The sequence below is a fragment of the Ornithorhynchus anatinus genome, chromosome 3, assembly GCF_004115215.2.
Source record: "Ornithorhynchus anatinus isolate Pmale09 chromosome 3, mOrnAna1.pri.v4, whole genome shotgun sequence".
Classification (NCBI taxonomy): domain Eukaryota; kingdom Metazoa; phylum Chordata; class Mammalia; order Monotremata; family Ornithorhynchidae; genus Ornithorhynchus; species Ornithorhynchus anatinus.
The window spans coordinates 42,368,776-42,392,223 of NC_041730.1; the positions used below are offsets into that span (position 1 = coordinate 42,368,776).

The window sequence follows — 23,448 nt, forward strand, 5'->3', positions numbered from 1 at the left end:
TAACTTATTTTCTTTTGAAATTTTTTACTTCGATATTTATGGAAATTTTAATTGGAATAGCTTCAACAAGAAGTGGAACTTGATCAGTGTTACTGGCTTGTCTTTTAATTTTACGTACACATTTTCATAAAGATAATTACATGATCATGGAAATTGCAAGATTAACATCAGAGAATGAAGGGGTTTCTGTATCTCCAGAGAAACAGTGGATAGAGCACGGACCTAAGAGTCAGAAGGACCTGGGTTCTAATCCTGGCTCTGCCACTTGTCTGCTGTGTGACCTTGGGCAAGCCACTTAACTTCTCTGTGCCTCAGTTACATCATCTGCAAAATGGGGATTGACTGAGCCCCATTTGGGACAGAGACCGTGTCCAACCTGTTAAGCCTCTTTCTATCCAGGTGCTTAGTACAGTGACAGCAAAGGGTAGGTGTTCAACAGACACCATTTTATAAAAAAGTAAAACACGGTCAGCAGCACTGCAGGTAGCCTCTAATATAGAAACAGTGACCTGCATGAATAGTGGCTAGGGATGAGAAGAGAGTTTAGTTTTCTTGCCCATTTATTCTTTGGTCTTGCTGTTGACAGTGCTAGTTATATTAATTTTGTTTTTGAGAACTGACCTATGGATATTTTTGAATAAACCTACTAACGGTTCATTTCAGTATCCATCTGTTTTTAAGGTAGTCGTGATTAAAGCAAAGGGCAGGTGTGAAAATACCAAAGTTTTTTGTGAAAATCTCTTGGGATCTCAGTAACTTTCTTCTACAAAATTTAGTTTGGGGACACCTTTTAGCTTGTGCATTATCAAAATCTTAGTCCCCTATAGCTTCTAGTTGATATTTTTCTAATTTTATCCATTGTACTGCTCAACCTGCTTCTTCAAATATATAAAACTTCCTACTCTCCACGGTATCTCAGCCATAGAAATAACATTCATCCCTCACATACTCCACTGGACCCGTTCTGTAAGTAGGGGAGAGACAGTTATTAGTAATGTCCTCCTTTCCCCTTATTCCCTGACCCCATGAAAAAAGGATAGGCTTCATAGATGGGTTCACCCATTGTCTGCATGGTCAATCTCAACCCACCAGAGTCTGAGACTGTTTTCCATGCTGAGGAGAAATCATCATTTCGTGATAACTATCAAGCACACACACTATGTTCTTCAGCTTTTTGGGGAGTTCCCATTCAAGTTAGCTGTACGTACTCTCCACACAGAAGTCCAGACCGAAATAGAGCCGTTTCAAGTTCAGGCTTTTAGAGTCCTGCTTCCAGGCCCATCATACGCATATTATAAACCCCTCCTCCTCTTAGGCTAAAACTCAGATGCCTCTAGTGAACTTCCATCATCAGTCTTTCCATGGTGGGTCCGGTTTGGCATATTGCCCACGAATGATATGTTCACTTTTATCTGGATCAAAAAATTGCAGCATCCCAATGAGAGGGCCACTACTTGCTATAGGCCTCTTGGGAGTGTGACCTGAGATCAGCCTAAGCAGTTTTTTAGTTTGTCTTATATAAGTGCCCTGAGAATAGTTCCCTTCCTGTTCCAGATTTGAAATAGTGCAGTGATAGAATAGTTATTTTTCCCAGACCAGGTAATCAAAACACACTTTTATTAGAGAAGCAGCGTGGCTCATTGGAAAAGAGCACGGGCTTTGGAGTCAGAGGTCATGGGTTCGAACCCTGGCTCTGCCACTTGTCAGCTGTGTGACTTTGGGCAAGTCACTTCACTTCTCGGTGCCTCAGTTACCTCATCTGTAAAATGGGGATTAAGACTGAGCCCCACGTGGGACAACCTGATTCCCCTGTGTCTACCCCAGCACTTAGAACAGTGCTCGGCACATAGTAAGCGCTTAACAAATACCAACATTATTATTATTATTAGATGGAACTCTTGATTTTTCCCAGGATTACTTAAATTCAGAGATAAATTTCCTTGTGTATCAGACTTTTTTGTAAGCTGTATTCATCTTTCCATTGACATTTAATACTACAAGAATAGGAACAACTGGCTGAAAGCCATTTTTAGTTACGTGTATTTCAACTGATTCTTCTTTTATATTGGTGATATGTTAACTTTTAAATGATTCTAGAAGAAAATTCGCCATAGAGGGCCTCACAGATCTTTTGATGTGACTGAATCCAAATTCTTATTAGAAGAATATTAATATTCTTATTAATATCCCAGTGGTTTTTCAGGTGCTGGCAAGAAATGACACTGATGAATATTTTATTAAGATCAAGCAATTCTAAAGAGAAGCATATTGTAGAACCAGCAGGATCAGCCTTTCAAGAGGCCTTTGGAGATCAGTTAATATGGGGACAGGACAATAATTACATATCCTTAGATGGAACATGGACAGAAAGCAGATTAGAGAATGTTCTGTGTAAAAAGTTACTAGATAATGTAATGAACAAGGTTTTCCCAAAATTTTGTGTCAGTAAACAAGGGAAATGGTCTATATAGGATTTTGGTTATAAAAGAGATGTGCTTGTCATTTTTCAGATACAGTAAATAGAGAAACTATGCCTCTCAAATAGAACAAGTGGCTATCAACATCATACCTAATCTCCCAGGCTGAGAAAAACCTTATTAATGAAGGAAGATGAAAGACAAAACAGATCAATATGAGAACTTAGTTGGGGGAAAATGCAAATTGTGTCCTGATTTTGAGGGGCACTTCTAGAGAGAAGCTTGCTCACTATTTCTCAGGCTGTCCTTTCTCCACCACCAGTACTACAGCACAATACTCAAAAAATACTAAGGAGCCATTAGAAGATTACTTGGAAAATGGCACCTTCTTTTGGTTTATTAATAGAATACCCTCAAAATTGAAATGAAGACTGCCCTGAGAAATTAGTTGAATTTCTCTTTGCTGAATAAATAGACCAGAAAAAGGTATTTTTAGTGGGGATTTTAGCCTTATCTGGCAAAAAGGGAAAGGGAATGAGCATCTTCAATTAAAGTGAAACAGAACTGAAACTAAAGGAGTAGCTGTAAATACAGGTTTTGGTTGCTCTTACGCAAAAATCTGGATGAGCTATAGGACAAGGTTAGTGGTGCTAACGTGGGAAAGGACCTAAAACATGTGCCAACTAATGCTAATGAGCTAGGGAATGTATTTGAGAGAAGACCTATTGATCCAAAATATCTGAAAGTCATGCTTACAATGCCTCCCCACTCCTCTCCCCATCTAGCAGGAACTCCTTGCTGCTGTCTTTAAAGCACTCAGTTGACTCTCCCTCCTCTTCTTAATGGTATTTGTTAAGTGATTTCTATGTCAGGAACTATTCTAAGTGCTGGGGTAAGATACAAGTTAATTAGGTTGGATGTGGTCCTTGTCCTTATCCACTGTCGTCTTCTACTACACTTCAGCTTGCAAACTTTGTTCCTATCAACTAACCTACTCCCTGGGCCTCATTCTAGTCTCATACACCACTTACTTCATGCCCTCCGTCTTGTCTGGATTCCCCTCCCCTTCACATCCACAGACCACAAGCCCTTCTGAGATCACATAGCCTGGAATCCTTCACAATATATCTCACTGCTACCTAAACACTTAAGTAACCATAGCCCCTGCAGTATTTGTCATTTCTTATTTATGTATACTATTATGTCCCCTCTCTAAGAGATTTAAGTGGCTATCTTTTCCACGAGACTGTAAACTTGAGGGCAAGGGCCTTCTCACTCTTTTGTACTCTCCCAAGTACTTAATACAGCGCTCCATACATAGGAGGCACCCAATTGCTACCGATGACGAAAGGATGCACAAAATCAAAAATCCCATAGGATGTGCAAAATCAAAAATCCCATTTGAAAGGGCGAGTTAAAAAAATGAGACCGTGAGGCGGGGTGGACCATTGAAAGATATCACAGTTCGTTCAACCAATCGATGGCATTTATTGAGTGCTTACTGTGTGCAGAGCCCTGAAGTAATCGCTTGAGAAGAGTACAGCATATCAGAATTGGTAAACACATCCCTGTTAAATATTCCCTAAAGAGAAGTGATTCATATTATTTTTTTTTTGATAAAGAGGAAATTTTAGTTCAAAAAGGCCCAAGTGACTATCTCTTTTTAAAAAGTCGGAGAGCATTTCACGTTATCGAAGAAAGGAGTTGGATTGTTTGTTTTCAGTTAAGAAAGAGTCAAGCAGCAATAATAGAGAATTATGTGTTTTATTAAGAAGGTAGTTCTGCTGTTGCTATAGTGTAAAGGACACTGCTCTGAGAATAAGGATGGGTGGATTCTAGTTCTGTTTCTGCCTGTCGCTGGATAATAAGGATCTAAAACATGTGCAATTTGCAATGACTTTCACCCCTGCCTACCTACTAATTCATTGCTCTCCACATTCCAGCGGAAAGCCTAGTAGGGACAAGAGGCTCTAAGTGGCACTGTGGAAGCCACTAGCACCAAAATCAATTCCCTTCTGTGGGTTCTCGGTCCTGAAGTTTCTGGACCGAGGCTCATTTATCCCTGCTGGAAGACTCCATCTGAAAATGATTTTTGAAAGAAAGATCTCCCGATTCCTGCCCGTTCCTCTCTGCCTCAATTAGAAACTTTTAACCAAAGACATTCATTAAGTTCTCTCCTCTGTACTTAACCCTCAGTGTAACCCCAAATTTTCTGCTCTTCTTTTTAACTTCTTGCTCATGCCCCCTCTCCTGGAACTCCCTCCCTCTTCCCATTGACAGACCACTACTCTCCCAATCTTCAAGGCTTTTCTGAAAAGACATCTCCAGAAGGCCGTCCCTAATTAAGCTCGCACCTCTCCAGCCTCTATCTCCTCCCTCCCAACACTCCACTACCACTTAAAACACTTCCATGTTATAAGCAATACACAGAAACACTCATTGCACTTATCTCGGTATCTTTATAGCCCGTTGCTTCCTCTTACCTCTAACTGACTTTGGTGTCTCTCTCCCCCATTAGATTGTAAACTCACGTCTGTTAACTGCATTGAATTATCCTGAGTGCTTAGTACAGTGATGTGCACAGAGTAGACCCTTACATTTTATGAATTAACAGATGATTTAGCCCCCAAGTCCCCTGCTATTGAAGAAAAACCTATTTCCCACTTGAATCATCTAAATTGAGTATCTACATCTATCAAATTTACTAGAAAGTTGCTTGAAAAATTCAGTCTAAGCATTTTGCTATTGCAGATAATGAGAAATTGCATCATGCTTTGGGCTGCCATTTATTTGAGAATAACCTGTTGACTTTAAAGGCAGGTATAACCAAACAAGTTAATGGATTGCCATCATACCTAAAGGGAAAGCATTTCAAAAACAGAAACCCATAAACGTTTCAGATCATCCTTGTGTGCAATTGTTCATCCTTTCCTTTAATCAAAACAAAGGGCACAGGAAAATATAATTTACCTAGTTCAAACAAACCCAGTCACATCAAATAGGTGATACAAGTCAGGTCTACACAGCATAAAGCCAAGTGGAGAATTGACAACTGTCCCACGAGTCTGGAAACAACTAGATTATTCAGGCCAAAAAATTCAGTTTGGACTTCTTAATTAATTACTTAACTCATGTATCTATACATCAGTTAATGCAGGTAATTTATTGTATTTACAAAATTTTGCAAGGTATTTTAAGTGCTCTAATAAAAGGTATAGTGAAATCTATAGGAAAAATATATTGAACAAGGAATACTCAATATAATTGTGTAGTCAGGCTGGATTTGGTTAGGTAATTTAATAACAACAATAGTAATTGTGGTACTTGTCTTAACTCTGTAGCAAGCAGTGTATTAAGCAGCAGGATAGATGCAGTGTATGTAGATGGTGCACAGTTTCTGCCCCACATGGTGCTCACATTCTAAGTAAAAGGGAGAATAAGTATTTAATCCCCATTTTACAGGTGAGAAAACTGAGGCACAAAGAAGTAAAATGACTTGCCCAGGAAAACAGCAGACGAGAGGCAGACCCGAGATTAGTACCCAGCTCCTCTGATCCCTAGACCTGTGCCCTTTCCACTTGGCCATTGACCCATGGTCAATCAGTCAGTCAATGATATAGAGCACTTTCTGTGTGCAGGACACTGTACTAAGTGCTTAGTCTAAGGGAAAATTCTGTTATTAAGTGAAATGTTTTAAACTGCAACTACACTGTAGTAATCAAATGGTAGTCCTGTATTTTGATCATTAGAATGTATTTGCATCAGCTGCACCATCTGTATCTTAAAGTCTTGTTTAAAGAAGTTTTCTTTACAAGTATGAGCACATGGTATAATGTTTTCAAAAAAAACATTATAGGTACCAGTTTTCATAACCTTTTAAGAATTTCTGCCAAGCCTCAAAGTCTGCATACAGAAGTTACATGGCCTAATGGAAAGAGTGTAGGCCTGGGAGTCAGAGGACCTGAGTTCTAATCCCACCTCCAGCAAGTGACTTAACTTCTCTGTGCCTCAGTTCCTGTGTCAGCGAAATGGGGTTTCAGTAGCTCTTCTCCCTCCTACTTAGACTGTGATCCCATATGGGATCTGATTATCTTGTGCTTAATTTGTGATTACCCCAGCGCTTAGTACAGTGCTTGACACAGAGTACCACTTAATAAGAACCACAATTATTACTTTTGATTTGTCTTATCAATGCTCACCTCAATCTCAGAATTTGGAAGACACATGTAAGCTTTAAAAATTATTTTCAAGGTAATATTGGATTTGACAAGACACTAAATTCTTTGGGAAACAACTCTAAATGTTTGTTTTAGCCGTCAATACTTACCCATTTCTTTTGTAATTAAAATGTTAGTTTCATGGAACTTTGTATCAGCATTTACCCAAAGTCTTTGTACAAGAAATAGCTTGTGAATACAGGGATCAACCATGCATTCAATTACTGTATAAATAATTCCCTTCCTTCATTACCTAAAAATAATGTGATGTGAAAGCATAAAACCACATATTAAAAATACAGTTTCTTCCTTTTTAAAAAAAATTCTACACCAACCTCTATAACTCTAAAAATTGACGTATTTTAAACATCCCTATATATCCCTATTGGCATATCAAAACATCTGGTTTGTGTATGTTTTTCAGTGTACCTTGTTGACAGATCTCCATAACATAGTTTGGTTCATCCAGTATTTTGGTTGTAAATGTTTTCTAGGCTTAATGACCCATACAGTTGAAACCAAAATGTATTTCTAGGTCTGAATGATTTGGGGGATTGTTAGTGTAGAGTCAGCCTCTGTCACAGACATTTAAAACAAATATTTTTTTAGGGGATTTATAGTTGCTTGTGAAAAGCTTAAAAATCTTAAAATATCCAATCTGTTTTCATTGTTATCATCCAGGACCGATAAACAAAGCTCTCTAAATGAGACCCTGATTGAAATTCAGAAAAAGTAGATTGTCCTTTTTTTTTCCTCTTCCCTGTCTCCTCCAAATTAAAGATTTATGATTTTTGAGAAAAGACAACAAGCACTTATTAACTTTCATATTACAAAATTAATCAAACTGATAAAACCCTACTTCAACCTGCTTTATAATGAAGTAGTGGCATTTTTCAACTAAGCACTAAAGCTGTAATAGAAGATGGATTGTAAGAAAGGATAGATTAAAAAATATATCGTGTTCCTTTTGAGTAACAATTTTTTAATTATTGAAAGGCTACCAAGTATTGAACTTGATAATTTTATATTTTAATAGGCTGGTAAGTTTCTATTTTGGGGAAGAGTTGTGTCGCAGGTATGGTAAGCATATGCAGTTCATATGCACATTGTGGATTTACTGCTTCTTTTGGTCCATACAGCCCCAAGAACCTGAACTTACATACTCTTTGAAAATGGAAAAATGGAACTCATTATTGTTGGTCAGTCAAAGTCAGGGCCTTCAGGTGCACCATGACCACACTTTGGTTACCGTTCCTTGAAACTTTCACTTTTTAATTTTGTTTTGATGTTTAAGAAGCACTTACTATGTGTCCAGCACTGTGCTAAGTCCTCGGGAAGATATGACAATCAGATCGGATACCGTTCCCTGACCCCAAAGGCACTCACAGCCTGAGGAGTAAGGAGAGCAGGAATCTTATTCCTCTTTTACAGATGTGGTAACTGGGATACAGAGTGGTTAAGTGACTTGCCCAAGGGCTTCCAACGCATCAGGGGCAGATTGGGCTTGGAATCTGATCCTCCTGACTCTCCCCCGTGCTCTTTCCACTTGGTCACTTTCTACTTCTGGGAGAAAATATGCACCTTTGCCCGTGACCCTTCCCAGAATACAAACACTGAGTAAATTAGAAGCATTAATACTCAGATTGCTGTTAGGAATGTAAACCCCTTGTTGGCAGGGAATGTGTCAGTTGCCTTGTTTTTTACTTCCCATATGTTTAGGATTATGTAGCTTCCCATATGCTTAGGATTATGTACTGTGCCCACTGAGTGTTCAGTAAATGCTACTGTTAGTACTACTTCTAAGAATAAAAGTTTGGGTTTTTTTCGTTTGTTTTTTTTTCAGCAAGATACTAAACTTGAATATTTCTGGGATTTCTGTGACATAAGTTAAAATGTTCCCTTTTCTTGCTGTCTTGGGAATTTCTAGAACAAGAATAAATGATGCAGTTTTAAAATACTTCATTTCCTTCACATTCTAGAAAGTAAATTAAAAATAGTAAAGTCTTTCTCATCACCCTCAAAATTACTTCACTTTGATTTTGTGTTGTAATAAATGTGCATTATCATATATGGTAAAAATAAGAGCGTAATAAAAGCATGAGAAATGCCATTACTTGGTCAGACCCTTGCTTCAACCACTGCAGTTTTCTTCCTCCAACAGTGTCAGAATGCTTAGAGGAATCAAGAAATAGATGCTCCCCTTGATCTCGAACCTAATACAAAGGATGTACCATCCAACATCCCTAACTTTTCTCCTCAAAAGTTCTAACTGTATAATGCCCTGCAGTGGCCCAGTAGACTAAGTATCATTTCAAATAGAAATTCAAGAGGTACTTAGAACATTTGTGCTTTTTTAAGTATGTCTTCAAAGTATATTTGTAAACTAAGGTATGGCTAAAGACCACTAAAGGATGTTGATAGATGGGACATATCCTGTTAGTTAATAACTGGGTGACAGAACTAGCTGACAGGGTAAGAATAAACAAAAAGCTCCTAAACCAAATAGAAATGACTAAATCTGTCATTTCCTGGCACTGTAAAATATATTTTCATAGTAAATGGACAGAAAAACTGGTTGGAAATAGGCAGGTTTAGCCAGCAGGCCAGTTTTCAGTTCATTTCTCCTCTAGGCTGTAAACTCATCGTAGATAAGGAATGTTATATTGAACCCTCCCAAGCACTTAGTACAGTGCTCTGCACACAGTAAGCTCTCAATAAACATTATTGATTGTTGTATTCATTCATTCATTCATAAGAACTAGTCAGAACTGCACAGGGCATCAGCCCCTCAAGGGGAAGCTGGTGTTCTGATGATGAGAGCCCAGGAGGTGGAAACTGTACATGGAATCCCGACAGCAAGGCCACCTGTTAGAAGATTTTTGACTCTGCGTCTTTAGTTGCTCCTTCTGTAAATAATGCTTGCCACCGTAGGAACAGGGATACTGGGAAAAATACTGCTGCCTAAGATACCATAAGTATCCTTTTTAAAATTAAAAGCCAGTGAAATCAATCAGTTCCTAATAATCTGAAGATCATTTAAGAGATGGTTCAGGGATTTTGAAGCAGAAAAGATCTGGTGGCTCTAGGGTACATAAAGTTTGTGAGTCCTCTTTAGGATATCTATTACTAGTTTACTAGTTCACTTTGTCAGAAACTTCTCTCTCTTCTTGGTTCTCTACTTAGCTGGAATGAGAACAAGCCTTAAATGAATGCTGCCTCGGTATGTGCCCAAGACTTCCTAGCTGTCTCCTTAGAGTTCTCCTTTCAATTCTTAGATTGAGTCACATGCTTATTTTCTGTCAATTTTACAGTCATATTAATGGCTTGAAGTCCTTTAGTGTTAGAGTGATGACTAAGTAAATCAGGTTTACAAGGTTCTCGTTGGGGGTCTCCCATTATCTGGGTATTTTGGGGGATCAGTAACATTGAAAGAGCACAATAAAAATCTGTAGACCGTGGAGGGCGGAGTGGAGAAAAAGTATAATGGTGGTATTGTGCAGATGTTTGAATATGAACAGCTTTTATACCTTTACTCTTTTTGTTCTTCTACAGATTAAAGCTAAAAATTATGACAAGGTTGAAAAGGTGAGTTCTCTCAAATTAAACTGTCAACTTTGTATTATGGCTTAATTAATCACAATTCTGTTTTATTGGCCAGAAATCCTAACGTGGATTGGATTGCTGTAATTTTCACTCTGCAGTATTAGGGATTAAAAGCAGGTGGGGATTTAAAAACAATGTGTCTTATTTGCCCTTGTTTCAGAGAAGATTAAAATCACGAGAAGAATAGTTATTTTTTGAAATTGAATCTTAAGTAAGTTTCATTTCACAGTTAAAATACAGGAGCAAAATTCCACATTTAATACAGATTCCTAATATCATGTTCTCCCTCTGTTGACAGTTATTTCAGAGATGTCTCATGAAAGTTTTACACATTGATCTGTGGAAATGTTATCTTTCATATGTTCGAGAAACCAAGGGAAAACTACCCAGTTACAAGTAAGTTCAGCTAGGCTTGTAAATAACATTTTACAGTTCTCCCTTCAATTACTAGGAATTTTTATTGACCAGCTACTTTTTTAAGGTATTTGTAAAGCGCTTACCATGTGCCAGGCACTGTTCTAAGCGCTTCGGTAGATACAAGATGATTAGGCTCACAATCTTTACCCCCATTTTACAGATGAGGTAACTGAGGCACAGAGAAGTGAAGTGACTTGTCCAAGGTCACACAGCAGACCAAGCAGCAGAGCCGGGATTAGTACCCAGTTCCTCCAGACTCCCAAGGCCTGTGCTTTATCCACCTGGGAGAGTATAACTGAACTGTTGACATCCCTGCCTTCAAGCAGCATGGAGTCCAGCCAGGGACATAGGCACTAAAATGTATAACTGATAGGAGGCAGTAATAAGATATAGAAATGAGATATAGAATAGAGAAGCAGCGTGGCTCACTGGAAAGAGCACGGGCTTTGGAGTCAGAGGTCATGGGTTCAAACCCCGGCTCTGCCACTTGCCAGCTGTGTGACTTTGGGCAAGTCACTTAACTTCTCGGTGCCTCAGTTCCCTCATCTGTAAAATGGGGATTAAGACTGTGAGCCCCACGTGGGACAACCTGATTCCCCTGTGTCTACCCCAGCGCTTAGAACAGTGCTCGGCACATAGTAAGCGCTTAACAAATACCAACATTATTATTATTATTAAATGGGTACGTATGAGCCACAGGGGTGTGTGAGTGCTTAAATGGCATGAAAATGCTGGTGTCAATTGGAGGAGATGAGAAGTTAATCAAGGCACACTTCTTAGAGGACGTGAGATTTCAGAAGCATTCCAGAGATTGGTAGCAGGGAGTGTTTTTCCATATGAGAGAGAGAGAGAAGATACGAGAAGGAGGGAGATGAAGTGATAACTGGATGGTGCAGTGGAATCCAGAGAAGGTTTTTCCAGGATAGGAGAGAGATGTGTGGGCATGCTTGAAAGCAGACAAAAAGAAGCTATCGGAGAGTGAGCAGTTGAAGATGACAGGGATGAACGAAGAGTGATTATAAATGTTTTTATAAAGTGAAACAAAGTGGGGTCAGAGGTGTAGGGGAAGGGTAGATTTTGAAAGCAAGTGGGTTAATTTCTCATGAAAGATAAGGGATGTAAGAGAATTGATGGTTTCAATTTTGTCTACACACCTACTGGGCAAGATAGAGGGGAGATGGGGGCACTGAGCATTTCAGAAGGTAAAGCTCTGAAACAGTTGGTGGGGGCAAGGGGCCTATGAGCCCAGAAGGAGAGGAAAAATAATAATAACTATGGTATTAGTTAAGTGCATACTAGGTGCCAGGCACTGTACTAAGCACTGGGGTGGATACCTGAGCTTCTCATCTTCCCTCCCAAACCCGGTCCTCTCCCTGACTTGCCTATCACCGTGGATGGTACGACCATCCTTCCCGTCTCTCAGGCCCGCAACCTCGGTGTCATCTTTGACTCGGCTCTCTCGTTCACCCCACACATCCGATCCGTTACCAAGACCTGCCGGTCTCACCTTTATAATATCGCCAAGATCCGCTCTTTCCTCTCCACCCGAACGGCTACCTTCACTGCTACGGGCTCTAGTAATATCCCGGCTAGATTACTGTGTCAGCCTTCTCTCTGATCTCCCTTCCTCCTCTCTCGCCCCACTCCAGTCTATTCTTCACTCCACTGCCCGGCTCATCTTCCTGTGGAAACGCTCTGGGCCTGTCACTCCCCTTCTTAAAAACCTCCAGTGGTTGCCTATCAACCTCCGCTCCAAACAAAAACTCCTCACTCTAGGCTTCGAGGCTCTCCATCACCTTGCCCCATCCTACCTCTCCTCCCTTCTCTCTTTCTACTTCCCACCCCGCACGCTCCGCTCCTCTGCCGCCCACCTCCTCACCGTCCCCCATTCTTGCCTATTCTGCTGTCGACCCCTGGGCCTCGTCCTCCCACGGTCCTGGAATGCCCTCCCTCCTCACCTCTGCCGAACTCATTCTCTTCCCCTCTTCAAAACCCTACTTAAAGCTCACCTCCTCCAAGAGACCTTCCCAGACTGAGCTCTCCCCTTTTTCCCTCTGCTCCCTCTACCCCCCCCCCACCTCTCCGCAGCTAAACCCTCTTCTTCCTCCTTTCCCTCTCCTGCTCTCCCTCTCCCATCCCACCCCCTCAGCACTGTACTCGTCCGCTCAACTGTATATATCTTCAATACCCTATTTATTTTGTTAATGAGATTTACATCACCCTGATTCTATTTATTTGCTATTGTTTTAATGAGATGTTCTTCCCCTCGATTCTATTTATTGCCATTGTTCTGGTCTGTCTGTCTCCCCCGATTAGCCTGTAAGCCTGTCAAAGGGCAGAGACTGTCCCTATCTGTTACCAATTTGTACATTCCAAGCGCTTAGTACAGTGCTCTGCACATAGTAAGCGCTCAATAAATACTATTGAATGAATGAATGAATACAAGCAAATTGGATTGGACACAGTATTGCTGAATGGCGGAGAAGGCAGTGATACCAGTGGTTGAGGTGGCCTCTGCCTGGATTTCTGCTGACAGCACTCTGTGACATGGATGCCAAGAAACTGCAAAAAATCATTTATAGAGAAATGATCATGCCCCTTCCCCCTTCAGCCCATCCCCTGCTCCCTTCTTCTGCCATCTCTTCTGTGGTTCACCTTTAAAAATAGCAGAAAGTCCTAGAAATCCAATTTCACATAGAGTTACAGAGAAACTGGGGCAGGAGGCAGTGGTACCATAGGAAGCTAACCAATGAAATTATAATAATGATATTAGTAATAGTTAATATGTGATAGTTATTAAGCATTACTATGTGCCAAGCACTGTAAGTGCTGGAGTAATAATAATAATAATGTTGGTATATGTTAAGCGCTTACTATGTGCAGAGCACTGTTCTAAGCACTGGGGTAGATACAGGTTAATCAGGTTCTCCCACGTGAGGCTCACAGTTAATCCCCATTTTACAGATGAGGTAACCGAGGCACAGAGAAGTGAAGTGACTTGCCCGGTCACACAACTGACAAGTGGCAGAGCCGGGAGTCGAACTCATGACCTCTGACTCCAAAGCCCAGGCTCTTTCCACTGAGCCACGCTGCTTCCCAGTAGATACAAGATTATCTGATCAGACCCAATCCTTACCTCACATGGGTTTACGGCCCAAGTAAGAAGACATCTAAACTTTTAAGTTAACATATAGGCAGGCCGAGATCCTTTTCACTCAAGTTGACTTTATAGTTCTATAAAACTCAAATGACTCTATCGGGTAGTGGTGCCGGGGGTCTAAAGATTTTTGCCCCACTGTGCTAAGAGCACAAAACTGTTGAAGTTGCAACGTGGTCCAAGACTTTCACCGGACTAGCAGAGCTGCACCTTCCTCTTCCTGTTGCTTAACATACCTTCGAGATCGAGCAATCACTACACTATCCTGAGTTCTATTTCAAGGGCCCCAAGGCAGATAGATAAAGGCTTTATTCCTTGGATGAATTATGTGCTGTATCCAGAATTTTCTTTTTATCAAGCTGCAAGTAACTTTACTCTCTTCTCAACAAGTTGTTGAAGCAAAGATTCTTTCCCACCAGATCTGCTTTAAAACTAAACACTTGTTCAAATTAGCATATTCAGAGCTCATCCTTTTCCTAACTTTTCCCAAACTCATCATTTCCAGTCTCTTCTAATAATGTTGGTATTCGTTAAGCGCTTACTAGTGCAGAGCACTGTTCTAAGCGCTGGAGTGGATACAGGGTAAGCAGGTTGTCCCACGTGAGGCTCAACAGTTAATCCCCATTTGACAGATGAGGTAACTGAGGCCCAGAGAAGTGAAGTGACTTGCCCACAGTCACACAGCTGACAAGTGGCAGAGCCGGGAGTCGAACCCATGACCCCTGACTCCAAAGCCCAGGCTCTTTCCACTGAGCCACGCTGCTTCTTCTCTGTTTATCATGTTCATAACTCTGGAATCATCCTGGATTCTCTCATTAAATCTTGTTGATCCTTCCTCGGTACTATTTCATAGATCTGCTCAGTCCTCTTCACTCCTATAATTAGATTCCAGATCACCTATCGGTCAGTCAACCAATGATATGTATGGAGTGCTTATTTTGTCCTGAGCACTGTGCTAAACACTTGGGAGAGTGAATACCGTGGAGTTGGTAGCTATGATCCCTGTCCTAAACTAGCTTACATTCTAACTTTACACTAGAGTTATTGTAATGGCTTCCATTTTATTCAGAGCTGTAATTATTTTTCCTCAGATCTCACTCACATCATCTCCCTCCCTTGAAGCCGGCTGTAGACTTCCCTTGACCACTCTTTTCATATGAGGTCCAAGACTTTGCATCAGTTGATTTTTCTGTAAACACTCTCTCATTAACATATACTCCTTACCCTGTTAGGCTGTAAGTGCCTTGTGGGCAGAAATTTCTTATAACTCTCGCTCAAGTGCCAAATGAAATAGTATTTACTGAGTGTTCCGCCCCGTGCTTGGCAAAGTATAACAGAGTTTCTAGACGCATTCACCATGACACAAGAACTTTGCATTGCATCCCCTTCACCCAGCTCTGACCTCTAGGCCATTTTGCCCACCATTTCTCTCCTAGAGTGAAGGGTTTTGTCTCTTCTAATTCAGATCATTCCCCTTCTTCTCACATTAACTCTCTGATCCCGGTCACCTCACGGACTCAACCCTCGACTCTGAAAGTCATATGTATGTAATAATAATCATAATCGTGATATTTCTTAAGCATTTGCTATGTACCGAGCACTATATCTAAGCGCTTGGTAGATACAAAATAATCAGATTGGACATAGTCCCTGCCTCACCTGGGGTTTGCTTACAGTCTAAGAATGAAGACATCTAAACTTTCAAGTCAGAGCAAAGGCAGATTAAGACCTTTACGCTCAGTCTGATTTTGCCTTATGTATTTCTGTTCTTTGTAATCTTACATAGCCTTAGTAATTTCGTATTTTATCCAGTTGTCCATTTTAGAGTGTTTTCAGTTTGGCTTGCCTGCCCAGTAAAACGTAGCCTCCTTGAAGTTGTGGCAGGGAATGTCACTGTTTATTGTTATAATGTACTTTCCCAACCTCTTAGTACAGTGCTCTGCACACAGTAAGCACTCAATAAATATGATTGAATGAATGAATTATTATTCTTCTGCATTTCTCCACAGTGCCTAGTGTAGTGAGGGTTCTTTGCACAGTAGACCCTCAGTGATGGTGATGCTGAAGTTTGATATTCTCCATTCATGTGATTGACTGACTGACCTACCTGCTAAATGAGGTGATAGTACTTCTTGCATCTGCCTTCCCCACGCTCATTGAAATCTCCATGAATTTTCTCAGGAAGGTCAGGGTAGACCCAGATCAAAAGTCCACTCTGAGGAAACAGGCATTCCTACCCGGTCCAGCCTTTTGGTTCCCGCTAGCTGTGGAGTGCTTGTAAGAATGGTTCTTTGGCCCAGTGGGTTTGAGAGGCCCATTGCCCTGACTTTCTCAACAGCCGCTCTGAGTCTCATGTGAGATGTGAGTTGCCTCTATAGAACCACCAGCACTGACCTGTTGTTCTTGTTTCATTGTTGATGACTTTTCCAATAGTTATTCCTTTGGTGTGTTTCAGAGAAAAAATGGCACAGGCATATGACTTTGCTTTGGATAAAATTGGCATGGAAATTATGTCTTATCAGGTATGTGTTGTTATAAAGTTGTCATGATATTCATAAGTGGATGAAAAATGTGCAAAGGAATTTACTGATTCTCTTTTCTTAGATCTGGGTGGATTACATCAATTTCTTAAAAGGCGTGTGAGTATTTTCAGAATTTAATTTCAAATTTAAACTATTGATTTTTAGCATGGTATCATAATTGTTTGCATTTCTCATCTTTTGTAGGGAAGCCGTTGGATCTTATGCAGAAAACCAGAGAATAACAGCAGTCCGCCGGGTTTATCAGCGAGGTTGTGTTAACCCAATGATCAATATTGAACAACTCTGGAGGGATTATAATAAGTATGAAGAGGTAAATAAGACCATTTTCTGATGTGGGGAATAATCATAATACCTGATATTAGTGCCATCCAGGACCTTTTTCAAGCTAATAATAGTACCGAGAGGACATAATGTCGAATTTCAAATTTCCAAACTTCTGGCTGGATCTGAAGAGGACCATTTTCCTCTCACACCATGGCCAGTGAAACTATGTTCCTATGAATATGACTTCGATGCTGGGGAGCTAAGTGTGTTCTAAGTCCCTGTTGGTAATTTTGTCCTGCCATTTGCTGTCGACTCTGGTTTACAAGGGATGCTGGTGAAGTTGCTCAAGAAGCTGGGTGTATTTCCTTCAGTGAATCCAAGTTTCTCAGCCACATAAGAGGTTGGACTTCCAAAAGCTTGTAGGCCTCAACTTGAAATGAAGCTTAATGTCCCATTGTCACCACATTTTGTCAATCCAGCCAAAAGCTATTTGCGTTTCTGTTTCCTCTTTTAAATAATGATGATGGTATTTAAGTGCTTACTATGTGCCAAACACTCTCTATGCAGCACAGTACAATGTGCTGGCTGACTAGCGGAATTAGGTGACAGTATTCAGTTATATATCGCCTTTGAAAGTGTTTGGTTTTGTATCCAGTGCGTAGTACAGTGCCTGACACATAATAAGTGCTTAACAAATATCATTGTTATTAAGTACACCAAATTCATTTGATATCTATTTTCTTGTTTATTTGGCCATTTGTGTTTGCTAAATCACCCCCATTAGATTGGAAGCAGGGACTACAAGCACTTCTGTTTTATGTTCCCTAAGTACGAATAGAGTGTTCTGAGCACAGCAGATGATGCCTTTTATGATGATAAATTAAACTTTAGTATTTTAAATGTGTAATAGTAAAATAGCATCGATTTTTCTCCCCCTAGGGCATTAATATTCATTTAGCTAAAAAAATGATTGAAGATCGCAGTAGGGATTACATGAATGCGAGACGTGTCGCTAAGGTAAGCAATTTCATCTATTCATTTGGTTTAGTGGGAAGTAGTGAGTACGGTGTTAGCAGTGAGATGCCATTATAATAAGTACTTTTTGATCCTTGTCAATAAAGGCAATGAACTCGAGGATCCGGACAGACATTATTCAGTGAATGAAATATTTATGGTCTGCCCCCAAGTCATTAGAGAAAAGTCTAGAGGGTAAATCAACTGTTGGGACCCGAATGGTTTCTCCTGAGCATATCATCAGCTAAAGCACTAATTTGAAAGTTGCTTGTTGATAGCCCTGGGTCCTTCTAAATCTTTTAGTTGCCACCAAGATATGCAGTAGTTTCCACCTACTTAGAATAGCGTGCTTCTCAGGGCCTGCCTCAGCACCTTAAGCACGGCTTCTCATCCCACATTCAAAACGGAGGGAATTGGGGGTGGGGGCTAAAGCTCTAGCAAAACCACCAACCCCACTTGAAATTTTCAAGCACGAATAGCTTTTAGGCAAAAATCTGATATATAAAGGAGCCCCCTGGGCATTCTGCTTGAAGTATTTCCTGATAAGACTCCATTTCAGGTATTTCTTGAGAACCTTTAGGCCATTCATGCCTTCATCAAAAATTGTTGACTGTTTATTTCCCAGGAATATGAAACTGTAATGAAAGGTCTGGACCGAAATGCTCCCTCAGTCCCCCCACAAAATACTCCCCAGGAGGCTCAGCAAGTAGACATGTGGAAGAAATACATTCAGTGGGAGAAGAGCAATCCCCTCCGAACTGAAGACCAAACTCTCATAACAAAAAGAGGTAACGCAATCAACCTCCTATAAATGCAGCAATCTCTTGAAGATAGACAATCTGAGGGTGGAATTGTTTGCTTCTTCTCCAGAGCTCAAAAATGTGTTAAAGAAAATGGCATACATCATTCATTAGATTGAAATAGCTGCAGTTAGGGTCTTGCAGATACAATAACATTTGTTTTTGGAACACTTTCTTTCCCCCCCCAGTGATGTTTGCTTATGAACAGTGCTTACTGGTCCTGGGCCATCACCCGGATATTTGGTACGAAGCAGCACAGTATCTTGAGCAGTCCAGTAAGCTGCTAGCTGAAAAGGGGGTAAGTAGGTTCTCTCTTATCATTTTGGCCACAACATTATACTCTTTTCCCACCCTACTTACAGATTTTTCTATTGCAACTGGGGGCAGGATTGGCCAAGTAGGAGTTTGGACCTCTTGAGTTATGGTATTTGTTAAGTGCTTAGTATGTGAAGCACTGTACTAAGTGGTGGGGTAGATACAAGATAATCGGGTTGGACACAGTCCATGTCCCACATAGGACTCCCAGTCTCAATCCCCATTTTACAGACACTGGAATGGAGAAGTCTCCTGAGGGACCTCGGGCGAGTCACTTCACAAGTGGCAGAGTCAGGATTAGAACTCAGGTTTTTCTGACTCCCAGGCCCATACTCTGTTCACTAGGCACATTGCTTCTCTGAATAGACGACTGTGCCCCATCTGATGATCTTTATCTACCCCCAGTGCTGAGCACATAGAATGTGTTTCAGAAATTCAGTAATAATCATCACGAGGATACTAATAATGAACTAGTGAATCAGCCTGCCAAGCTATGCAGCAGTATAGTCTCAGGTAGCTGCCAGTAAAATGGCCACCTGCTCCCCAAAGTGGGCCCTGGTGGTCCGGAGACCATATGGCCACTTACTGGCCCCATCCTGCTCCTTGCCAGGAAGGACTCAGACCTCCGCCTTGGCTGCTCTGAAGCCAAACATAGCAAGGAGGCTTTCTCCACTCTCCCCTCCTCCCCTATAAGGAAGAAGTATGAATGAAGTCTCATTTCTATATATGGTTGCTATCAAAAGATTCAGAGAGGATTTTCTTCCGCATTTTTTACTCCCCCTTTTTGATCTGACCCTCCTTAGAAATATAATGAAATGTTGTGAACAAAATGGAGAAAATTTCATTTCTCCACTGTCAAGTACTGCAGTAATTGAAGTTGTGTTTTTCTCCCAACAGGACATGAATAATGCTAAATTGTTTAGTGATGAAGCTGCTAATATATACGAAAGAGCCATCAGCACTTTACTGAAGAAAAATATGCTTCTATATTTTGCATATGCAGACTATGAAGAGGTGAGTGGAAGTGTCTGTCAATTCAGAAGGTTATGAGAAACCAGCAGTACTCCCCAGGCCTCTCAGGGTCATGATCAGTCAGTGGTGCATTTGAAAGACCAGAAAGTATGGTGTGTTAAGCATTAAGCTTTCCTCAGTCTCCCCTCTCCCCTTCCCTGAGATTCAGAACAGAGGAGAGGCCAAGGGACCCTGTAAGACATAATTTATTTGCATTAAGTAAAAGAGTTCCTATTGTCCTCTCCTGAGTGGACTACCATTTTGCTCGCCCTCGTCACCGGGGTGACGTGGCTTCTGCTTTATTTTGCCCCACCATCCCTTGTTCTTGCCTGACTCGAAGGCCGAGATCCTGGAGGTAATGCTCTTGTCAGAGGCAGGTTAGGGTTTCCTCCTCCATTTTGGAACCTGGGCTCAGCCATTCGATTCATCTATTTGAAGTATCACCTGGAGCACATCCCTCTTCTGGCTTCCTGTGATCCTCTGTATCAAACAGAGTTGATGTACCCTCTTAGTTATCTGCTCTTTTCCTACTATTACCCAACTTGTTCTCTTTGTTCCTCCCAAATTGACCATCTACCTGTACTTTCCTCTTGACACTCCCTTCCATCCCTTCACTCGCAACGGGAACACCCTTCCTCCTCACTCCCAAGTCTGACGGACCACAACTCTCTCCACGATCAAAGGCCTCCTAAAATTCTACCTCTTCCAACGAGCCTTTCCTGATGAGTTGTCAGCACCCAGCTCTTACACTTACAGACTTAGTTATACCCGTTGTCAGCATGTTTTTAGGTATGCTTATTCAGTTGTACATTCATTTATGTGTTTTGACTACTCGATAAATACTGCAATTATGAATAGCATTTATTGAGTGTTTTCTGCAGGGAGAGCTCTGTACTAAATGCATGGGAGAATACAGTAGAGTAGATAGACAATCCCTGCTCTTGGAATTTTTATGTGTCTCGTATTTTAAACAAGCATCATGTCACTTCTTTGTTTTGTATTTTCCAAGTACCTAGGACAGTATATTATACCCACTGGGTGGCCGATAATACCATCTTTACTATTACTTCGACATTACCAGTCTTGCTGTGGCTAGTTACTCATTAATTCAACTGCAGTTCTTTTTCAGTAGCATCTCTAGAGTCCCAGTAATGGGGGGAGTTCTAAATTATTCATTGATGATTTGAATTAAATACAAGATTTCCTGTTTTCAGAGTTTTGCATTTTAATAGCAGTGTGCACATCCTGCCTAAACAAGTAGCCAGTTTCTTCATTGGATGTGGGTAGTTTTGAGTGTGTGTTTCACTCAATCAAGGCACTGAAGGATCATAATAGCGGTATTAAACACTAATAATTAAGACCCCTACAAGGGTCCCGGGGTTCAGACTGCAGAACAGAGCTCACTTTTCCACCGGAGAACAAGTAATGTGTTCAGGGTTTAAAATTAGAAGTGGAAAAACGCTGCCTGGCTTCCGGGCCTGTCTGTAGCTTGCTAATTCAGTAAAGCTCCAGCCCTGCCGACATGAATGTGAGGACTGGTTATCGCGTACTAAGATGTCAACTCCTTTTTATTTCCTTTAGAGCCGGATGAAATATGAAAAGGTTCACAGTATATATAATAGACTTTTAGCCATCGAGGATATTGATCCCACATTGGTAAGTCAAGTTATTGCCTCCTTTCCCTACAGCACGGTCTAGTGGAAAGAGCACGGGCCTGGGAGTCAGAGGACGTGGGTTCTAATCCTTGTTCCGCCACTTGTCTGCTGTGTGACCTTGGGCAAGTCACTTAACTTCTTCCATTTCCTCAGCTGTAAATTGGGGGTTAAGACTGTGAGCCCCCCGTGTGGGGCCACCCAATTACCTCATATCTACCCCAGCGCTTAGTACAATGCCTGGCATGTAGTAAGTGTTTAAACACCCCAATTATCATTATTATTATTATCGTTCTCATTACTTGTGGAAGAAGGTGGCCCCTTTTGTTGCTGCACACCTACACTGCAGTCCTTGGGGAAATACCTTTATTGGAATAAAGAGAAAGGGTTAGATCTCAGAAGATTTGTTCCATATGTTGAAGTGAAATATGTCCAGTTCCATCAGAACTTATGTACATTCGCTATTCTTTGATGATATTAGAATCCCTGGCACATGAAAGAGCTGCCAGAGATAGTGCTGAAACATTTTTGGAAATGGTATTTTTCAGTCCTTTGGCTAAGCTCTCTCATGGATCCGTAGAAGAGAGAGGCAGTGAGACTCAAAGACTTCATTCACTGAATTCACTTTCTCTTTGGGGAGGGGCATAGAATTGGAAGATTCTGTGAAATGTAGAAATTAATCCTGTCTCTTTACAGGTGTATATCCAGTACATGAAATTTGCAAGGCGAGCAGAAGGCATCAAATCTGGAAGGATGATATTCAAAAAAGCCAGAGAGGATGCTAGAACCCGACACCACGTCTACGTTACTGCAGCATTAATGGAATACTACTGTAGCAAGGTAAACCTGGAAATGCGAGTTTTTTCCTAAATGAAATGTTTGTAATTCACTCCTACGAGGACTCTTCTTGCAGTCGAAAGTAGCTCTGGAATCGCTTCATATGTTTATCTCGCATCCTTGGTTTGCGTTCTTCTTACATACTCTGTCCCGGTGGTTGTCAAGGTATTCTTTTTGGAGGCACCCGGTATAATATTTGAACCCACTGTTAACTCTGGTATTGTTTTGCAGGACAAATCAGTGGCCTTTAAGATTTTTGAACTGGGGTTAAAGAAATATGGAGACATTCCAGAATACGTCCTGGCCTATATAGATTATCTGTCTCACCTTAACGGTAAGTAATGCAGTCTCGTAGGTTATCTCCTGGCCAGTATTGACCTTATCATTTAGCCAGTCAAAAGTATTAGCTAAACACCTACTGGGTGCAGAGCACGGTACTGAGCTCTTGGGCGAGTACAGTAGAGTTGGTGAACCCATTCTCTGCCCCCGAGGAGCTTACAGTTTACTGCAGTGTGAGCTTGTTTTGTGGGCAGGGATTGTCCATTCACTGTACTCTCCCAAGCACATAGTACAGTTCTCTGCACACAGTATGATCAATAAATAACAACTGACTTGACTGCGTTGTGGAGGGTTATGTGTCTGGCTTCAATCCTTTCCTAATATGCCAATCTGCTGAAAAAAGCCTGAGTGATTAGTAGACTAAACACTTTCTCTTTGGCAATGGCTCAGAGTCAGTTGATAAGTAGCAGAAAAGGCAGGGATTTGAAGGGCATCCCCCACCTGGCATCTCTCTAAGGGACGCACTGATGCCAAGGCGATGAAGCCAGCAAGGGGTTCCATTTTTGTGGCTCTCCCGGCCTCTGAATGTAGCCTGGGGCTCTCTGCAGTGGACCTTTGCCCTGATAAGTGGTTAGTGTTTTCACTTCACCATCCCCAAGAGCTGATTTTATGTAACACTGTCGATCTTCTTTATACTCCTAGAGGACAATAATACGCGAGTTTTATTTGAACGAGTTTTAACATCTGGAAGCCTCCCACCCGAGAAATCTGGGTAAGCCCGACCGACTTGTTTGTTGGTACACGCCCCAGCATTTGAAACTGTCCGTGATGCCGCTGTGAGGTTTGGCTTCCTCTTTAGAGGCCCCGAGCGGTCTGCATTGGCAGTGTCTCTCCACACTTCAAAGCTCGGTTCTTTCTCCCA

The 23,448-nt window shown here is 41.2% G+C and overlaps 1 protein-coding gene across 2 annotated transcripts in view; it reads left to right on the forward strand.

Moving 5' to 3' along the window:
* The window catches only part of CSTF3 (cleavage stimulation factor subunit 3), a 79,437-nt gene that overhangs the window by 49,329 nt on the left and 6,660 nt on the right, over nt 1-23,448 (forward strand). The window contains exons 4-16 of one of the 2 annotated variants that reach the window (XM_029060309.2): nt 10,187-10,219; nt 10,536-10,633; nt 16,267-16,333; nt 16,416-16,450; nt 16,538-16,664; nt 17,558-17,635; nt 18,258-18,420; nt 18,621-18,730; nt 19,645-19,761; nt 21,340-21,414; nt 22,107-22,250; nt 22,479-22,581; nt 23,229-23,298. In XM_029060309.2, coding sequence (XP_028916142.1) covers nt 10,187-10,219; nt 10,536-10,633; nt 16,267-16,333; nt 16,416-16,450; nt 16,538-16,664; nt 17,558-17,635; nt 18,258-18,420; nt 18,621-18,730; nt 19,645-19,761; nt 21,340-21,414; nt 22,107-22,250; nt 22,479-22,581; nt 23,229-23,298 — 1,220 coding nt within the window. Of the gene's footprint in view, nt 1-10,186; nt 10,220-10,535; nt 10,634-15,822; nt 15,931-16,266; nt 16,334-16,415; nt 16,451-16,537; nt 16,665-17,557; nt 17,636-18,257; nt 18,421-18,620; nt 18,731-19,644; nt 19,762-21,339; nt 21,415-22,106; nt 22,251-22,478; nt 22,582-23,228; nt 23,299-23,448 lie in introns of those variants that run through there. The other variant, XM_029060310.2, reaches the window with a different exon arrangement.